General features: G+C 45.6%; 1 protein-coding gene across 1 annotated transcript in view; it reads right to left on the bottom strand.

Annotated features, from left to right (window-relative positions):
- Positions 1-8,059, bottom strand: part of LOC119425103 (WD repeat-containing protein 7) — a 92,552-nt gene that overhangs the window by 923 nt on the left and 83,570 nt on the right. Inside the window, exon 28 of the mRNA XM_037692627.1 lies at positions 1,101-1,205. Coding sequence (XP_037548555.1) covers positions 1,101-1,205 — 105 coding nt within the window. The remainder of the gene's footprint in view (positions 1-1,100; positions 1,206-8,059) is intronic.

The raw sequence follows: 8,059 nt of genomic DNA, 5'->3' as shown, positions 1-8,059 counted from the left end.
CACACACACACACACACACACACACACACACACACACACACACACACCGACAAAACGTCTGCCAGCTAATTACCACAGCAGCCGTCCTGCCGGCGTGCTACCAGTGGTTTATGCTTACAGTAATGCCATTAGTGTGCACGTGTGTGTGTGTGTGTGTGTGTGTGTGTGTGTGAGTGTGTGTGTGAGAGCGTGCAGCCATGTCAGAGGTCGTAAAGTCCTTTAATTCAAAATAACAGTTCTGGGAAGAGATGGAGGTGTGTGTCTAAGTGTGCACATGCACTTTGTTATCCACGCCCGTGATTGGTCGATTTGTTGTTTGTTTGTAAATATGAAATGTGTTTGATCTTTGTTGTCAGTTGCCATGAAAGGAGGGCGATCATGTAACTGCCTGTGTTTGTGTGTTCATTTGTCTTTTAGCAAAATATCTCGTGAACCACTGGAAAATTTTTAATGACATTGGACGAACATCTACAACTGGGCGTCAGTCCAGTTCAAGATGGCCGCCACCGCTAATTGATTTTAGCCAGCCCCAAGATGGCTTTAACCCATTACAGATGCCAAGCTAAACTTTGGCGTGGTAGTAGCTGAGAGCTACTACCGACACACTCTTTTTAGCTAGCCTTTTGATACTTTTAGATTTTAGCTAATCTTTTGACACTTTTAGCTTCAAGCTAACTTTTTGGTTCTTGTAACTTTAGCTAGCCTTTTGATATTTTTAGCTAGTCCTTTGATACTTCTGGTTTGTTGCTAGTGGTTTGTTCCTTTTAGCTGGCTTTTTGCTAGAGTACTGTTAGCTAGTATATTATTTTAGCTTTTAGCTAGTTTTACTACATTTGTCTAGCATTTTGTCACCGTACCTTTAGCTTTTAGCTAGCATTTTTACAGCTTTTAGCTAGTGTTCTGCTTCCATCAGCATGAACCACTCAGTTTCAGCTCCTTCATTTATTTCAGCTGTTCTCCAGCTCTCAGCGTCACTCTGTATTTTTATCTAGTCGATAAAAGTCCAGTTAAAGCTGAATGAGACGCGATGAGGAGTCAAACAAGCCGAACCTTTTAGTACAACAACAAAAACATCAGATTTGCGTGTTTGGTCGTCTAACCTGCCAGAAGCAGATGTGGCTGTCAGCGTTGGAGTACGTCGCCAAGTAGCGCCCATCGGGGGCGAAGGAGACGGCTGTAATCGGACCTTTGTGGCCGTGGATGTTCTACAGAAACACAACAAACAAAATGTCGCTTTAAACAAACAGACCAACAACCCGCCTGTTTGGATTCAAGACACGGAGTACTTTTAACACAACGTAAAAACTGAACGACGTGAGGAGGGACCCTGAAGGTTCATCGTGAGGGCCAGAAAACTGAACCATTTAAATCCTAAGCAGTGAGACACACTCGAAAACAAACGCCCGAAAACAAACCGTTATACGGAAAACTATAGCAACAGCTCGGACAAAGTCCTTGTATAAAAGTTGACCTTGATTTGTGACCTTGACCTTGAAGCTAGGATGATGAAAAGTGTAAACGACACTCCGTCTAGTGATGATGCAGATGTGTGTGAACCAGACGGTGGTCCTTGTTGAAGCGTCCCTGACAGCGAGCGTTTGGTTCGGATCAGATAATTCCATCAGACGAGCGGCAGCTTCTGGTCCGACAGACCCTGCCGGCCGCCTGCACAACTCAGGGGACTGAAGATACGTGCTGCCGCACCGCGCGTAACGCAATAAACGGTCCCACCAGATGCGAGCCGTGTAACGCAATAAACGCCCCGCGACTGGGATTACACACCCTCACCTCCAGATGAGATTAGGACGAGGCGCCTCGAGCACTCAGACCCTGAAATAATAACCAGTCTGTGCCGATTAAAGCCCAGAAAAATAATAAAACCACAATGAAATGAAAATCTCTTCTTTTTCATTCATTCTCTCCTCGCTTTTATTGGTGAGAAATCGGATTAGATCCCAGCTTCGTTGGGCTGAGGAGAAAGCTGAATTGTTTTATCTTTTCTCCCTCTTTCAGACCTGAAGTCTCGCCATTTTTCAGCTTTTCCTCTTCGAGAATTCTCGGGTCAAACCATTTTCACCTCAGCTACAGAGTTCTGAAGCCCGTCGGACTGAAGAGAGACCAAACAAACCGGATCACCGGAAAGTCACGGGTAAGGGGTCAAAACAAACGTTGAGTTTGCTGCCAGTGGTGCATTATGGTCACCGTGGTAACCACACACCTGTGTCCATCCCTCTGTTACAGCTGCATTAATGAGAGGCAGACAAATAATGCAGACTGAAAAGTAAGGCTAACAATTATAAATAAAAAGCTGCTGTGAGAAATGATAATTTCATGTTTCTATGATGTTTCATGTAGGAAATACATTAAATCGACCCTTCACTTTGTTTTCATGTGAATATTTTGAGCAAAATCCTATGAGTTTGTCTTAGTACTCTTTGTACTTTGGGGGAATTTAAGAACCATAAATCCTTAAGCAATCTTTTTAACCGGGTGAAAATTCCTACATTACGTACAATCAGTCTATGTAACTAAAAATATGGGAGTAAGAAGAGTTTGTTTTTAAAGGTTGGTAAAAGTTATAGTATGTGACATCAACACACCTAATGGAATATTCTGTTGTAATATATCCCAGAATCATAAAACTTCAACTATGATTGTGTAAAAACCATAAAAGGTCTCTAAACACCAGTTCAGTCGCATAAAGTCCAACTTCTTCTGACCATTTCAACGTTGAATGTTTCCACGGTGACGTCTGAGCTGCACTCGTGCAACACAACGTTGGCGTTTCATCAATCAACATCCGTGTACCTACGACAATTTACGTTCAGAGCACGGACCATCATTCGCCGATGGTACTGCAGCTGTCGAAGGGATCAGTTCACCTGAAAGTCAGTCAAAACCCAACTCAACTCCTGGTGGACTGATCCCGTCAGCAGCGTCAGGACATGGACGTTTAAACTATTTACCGTCGGGGCGCGTACATCAGAATCCGCTTCATCATCATTGCACCGAGATACGAGAATATGTCCGTACAGTCGTCCGAAAGATGAGCGGAGTGCACGAAGCTGCTGCTATAAAGCGCGACCTTCTTACTTTTCAGAATACATTTTTTAAATAGAAAAAGGGACACAGTCATGAGGAGAGGATCGTGGCATTAAAAAAAAAGATCTCTTCACACCTTGTCCTAACAGGACACGATTTAAGACATCAAAAAAACTCTGCCAGCAGCACATCTATGAACACGTTACAAATGCATCTGACGATGAGGCGATCCATGAAGCACTAACAGATAGACCATTGTCCTGATAAGATGATGGTCAGCCGGCACAGCTCTGATGAGACTCCACAGAAGATGGGGGGTTGCGATATACGAAGCTTTTCCTTAGTTTACACATTTACCAGGAGAAACTGATAAGTCGGCATGTTCCAAGGTCAACCGGGGAGTCAAATGCGATTCAAATCCTTTCCAACTAACAGTTTAGCTCATAAATCAGCTGGTTTTGAGTTCTCCAAGCACAAACCAAACCTTCACATAGGCAGCAGCCTGACGAGGTCCAAATTAGCTGCGGTCGTCTTCTTTGTATGTTGAAAGACCAGGAACCAGACTATTCCAAAAACGGGAAACCCGTTATCATGAATCCCGTTATCTGCAATTTCGGCGTCCTCGATCGACAGCAGAGGTAGACGCATCACATTCCACTTCCCACATCCAGCTGCACGTGTCGTCTGAGCAGATGAGGCTTCTCCATTAGTTTTCATGTCGGAAGATGTGTAAAAAGTAGGAGCTGCTCTTATACACAGACGGAGAGCAAAAAAGCAGGAAGAGAACAGGAGGGAGAGGGAAGAGAACGCGTGCGCCTCGTTCCAGAGCCAGTCAGGGAAAAGAAAAAACACAAAATGGCAACAACTTGAACAACTGGCATCATAAAGTGCAGCTTTTCTTTTACAGCGATATGTCAACTTTGAGGAAAACATTTGTTTACAAGCCTGAAAAAACGCTAAAGATCACATGGCTAACCATCGACCTAGCCTGGATGAAAACTTTTCCCTCCTTCTTTAATAAGTCACATTGAGCCTAGAAGACTCATTTACAAGTGAGATCTGTTTAGACAGACAAAAAGTAGTGAAACTGGACACATGTAGGAATTGGAGGCAAAAATAAAATCCTATCAGACTTTTCTTGGCTGAGAAGAAAAACTAATATTAAAAAACGCCTCGCAAAAACAAGCACATGGTGACGTAGACATTCTGCAGAGGGGGAGACGAAGAGAGCGGCGAGCAATGTCCATGGACGCTCTCGAGGTCACTGTAAGAGTTCTGATAAGGATGGAATACTCTGCCAGTTCCCTCTGGTGAGATCCATAAACATTCTCGAGGCATGGCCAAGGACAACGCCTATGAGAAACAAAGAGTCCTGAAATGATGAACAATGTTTATTCAGCTGGTTTCATCTGGTTGATCAGATCACATGTTCTCCAGGCAAATTCAGATAAGATGGCCGCCAAGGCCAGCCAAGGGAGCCACATTCAGATAAACACACAGTTGTTTTGGGGACAGGCAGAACTTAATGGCATCTACCTCGAGACTGTGTTGGTCCAAACGGTTCAGAAATGTCCAAGATACGGGGTGTGGGGGTTAGATAATTGGATGGTTGATGGATAAATATGGGATCAGGTTAATTCAGAATGGACTCCTCCAACAGCGTCGATGTTCCCCAGAAGGAGCACCAGAGCTCAGAAACGTCACGGTGAAAACAATTCTGACAAACACTTTAGAAGAATTTTTAGGCTTTGTCGAAGATTGTATTTATTTTTGGTGCTGTCATTAAACCTGACAAACGCAAATAAATACAAACAACAAAAATAAACACAAACAAAAATAAATAAATAAATGTGGGATAAAGCCATTTAGGGTTAAAGAGGACGTTGTCCTGATTCCTGCTCAAGATTTATGGACGTTTTATCTCGGCTAATATTAACTTTGAGCTGCCAGAGGAGCTCATTTGATCCTGCATGTGCAGCTGGGAGGCCGAGGCCATCAGGGCCTGCCCCTGCCTGAGAGGTGATGAACAGATAAATAAAAACAAGCCCCGCACACTGCCCGCTGCACATTCTCATGACCGATGTAGAACCTTTTCATACATCTGTAACTGTCGTAAGTAAAGTTGGTTAAAAATCTTCTCGTGTCCTCGAGCGGCTTCTTTGAGCGAGGACGACGAACAGAAGATACTTTTATCAACAGTTCCAGAAACGCAGGGTTTTAGTCCAGTCCGGTCCTCTGGACGGTTTCCTTTGTTGAAACGTTTCATCTTGAACCACTTCGGTTCTTGAACCACTGCTTCAGACGAGTCGGCGGGGGAGAGGGCGGACTCCAGAAACCATCTGAGCACCATCAAACTGGTTTTGATGGAGAGAAGGTGCTGTTAGTTTGTTGTGGCTCCTCAGACTGATGAAGTCTTCTGGATAAAAGATGAAATGTTTCAAACAGAAACTGTCCGGAGAACCTGAGTGAACTTTGGAATGTTGAGCATGAACCAGTTAAACTGGTGAAACGTGTGAAGGACTTGGAGCCTTCTCCTGTTTGGCATCAGGTCTAACCAGTATGAACCAGAACAACAGGTGATTCTTCAGCTTCTTAAAAAACTCTGCGGCGCATTTAGTGACGAGTTGAGGCGGAAACGAGTTCAGCGTTTCCTTTTCCTTCGCTGGACTCAGAAAGAAACAGATGCAGGAAGAGAGAAGGATCTGCGGGATCGTTTCTTTGTGTTCAATTAGCGGCTTCGGTCGAGTCCGTTTAAAAAGGCAGCTGCACACACACACGTGCGCGCACACGGACACGCGCGCGGCGGACAAAGAGCTGCTCAGAGGCTGATCAAAGCTGTGGCAGATGGTCACGCAGGGAGCTACGGTTGGAAACACCGACACAACCTGAGGTGGACTACGAACAAAGATGGAGCTCGTCTTCATCTTCCTCGCAGTCTTCCTCTGCTGCAGGTCTCCTTCTGTCCCACGTCCTCGGCCTTTCTCATTTTAAACGAGCTGAAAAACTGTTCTCGATTTATTTGGCTCTTCTTAAACAAACCCGTTGAGTCTGGAGAGCTGACAAACGACAAGAATCTGTTTGATTAGAAAAATCTGGTTCTCTTTGATCCCGATCAATTCACTCCTTGAAACTTGCGTCTTCCGATTGTCCCTCGTGGTTCTGGAGGAGCTCTGGTCCACTCTTCTTTCCATCGTCGGTTCTGCTCAGATCTCAGAAGGCCCACCACAGAGTTTCAGTCAGGATGAGGTTCTGGACTCTGACTGGACCGTTGGTTCTGTTCGTTTTGACCCGTTCTGTTGTAGATCAGCTGCTGGGTTTGGGATCCTGGTCCAATTGGACCCAATTTGGTCCAAACTTTAGCTGTTGGACTCCAGAACCCTTTGGTCTCCAGAGGAGTTCTGGTCCACTCAGGCTGACAGGAGTCTGAACCATCAGCCGTGCACCACTGTGCTGACAGCTGGGAGGAGCCGTCTGCTGCAGTGCATTCTGGGTAAACATCCGTCCTCTGCCATGTTGTTTTTAAAGAGAAGAGGTCATGACCTTTGACCTGCGGACTAAGGCCTGTAGAGTCACTGCACAGTCTGACCTTCAGGGTGAATTTGCTTTTCTACTTGTGAGCAATATCTCTGCATAATGAGGACTCTAAAGCAGTGGTCCTCAACCCCCGGGCCGCGGACCGGTACCTGTCCGTGGATCAATGGGTACCGAGCCGCACAGAAGGGAAAAAAAACGTTTTATTTTGAAGAATCACCAGATTCTCTCCACCACATCGGTCTATGACTCACTCTTATACAGGTCAACATACACAAGTGGCTCGCTTCAGTTTCTGCTAATTCAGCTACGTGGTCTGGAGCAGACAGGTGGAGGTGCGCAGCCGCATCTGTCATTTGAAGGATCACTGCATATTTTTCAACCCGCCTGAAAGATTTACTATAAAACTATAAATAAAAGTATAATTTTAACAAGCTTCCTAACATCACATCAGAGCTGTCGCTTCACATTTTTGCTTCTGCTCAAAAAAATCTCTGCCCCATAAAGTTCAGTCACAGGTAATTTTATAATAAAACACAAAAATGTAATTAAACGTTTTGCTCTAAGCATAAGTTCCTGTGCTTTTGTGAACAAAGTGATGTGAATCACTGCAGGAGTTCTCTGAACTTTCACTGGACAGACGATGATCTCGGCTCGTGCAGCCGTTTGTCGTGCACTCAGTATTTGAAGCAAAAAATGTTTTAAATGTTTGTAAAATACACCAGAATGCAGGAAATGGCATCGACTTTATTCAAAATTCAGATGGGGAGGACCCCCAGACCACGCCCCCCCACCCCCAATGAAAATATTGTCTGACATCAAACCAGTCCATGCCGCAATAAAGGTTGGGGACCGCAGCTCTAAATGACCTTTGACCCTTCTCAGATTGTCAGGCAGCAATAGCTGCTTCTCTTAGGTCATTGCTGATGTTGTTCCACCGTGACATTGTGTTAACACACACCTGTAGGCTCTTGTCTGGAGGCGGTCCCTCTGAGGACCATCAGTCAGCAGCTCGTCCCGTGGAAGCAGTTTCCCACACACAGCTTCAACGTTTAGATTCAGTTTGATAAACGGTGGAATCTGTCACATGTTTTCGTTCACTGCCTTTTCTCTAATGCAACGACTTTTCAATCACCGTACGCACCACTGACGACCGTACACACCGCCAACAACCGTACACACCGACCGTACGCCCTGCAGACGACCGTATGCACCGCAGACGACCGTATGTACCATCAACAACCGTACGCAACGCCAACAACCGTACGCAACGCCAACAACCGTACACCCTGCAGACGACCGTACGCACCGCAGACGACCGTACGTACCATCAACAACTGTACGCACCGCAGACGACCGTACACGCCACCAACAACCGTACGTACCACCGACAACCATACGAACCGACCGTACGCACCACCGACGACCGTACACACCGCCAACAACCGTACGCACCGACCGTACGCCCTGCAGACGACCATACGCA

Source organism: Nematolebias whitei, chromosome 18 (genome assembly GCF_014905685.2).
Source record: "Nematolebias whitei isolate Nwh7 chromosome 18, NemWhi1, whole genome shotgun sequence".
Classification (NCBI taxonomy): Eukaryota; Metazoa; Chordata; class Actinopteri; order Cyprinodontiformes; family Rivulidae; genus Nematolebias; species Nematolebias whitei.
The sequence above is the reverse complement of the archived record's forward strand: the minus strand, read 5'-3'. Positions and strand labels throughout refer to the sequence as shown.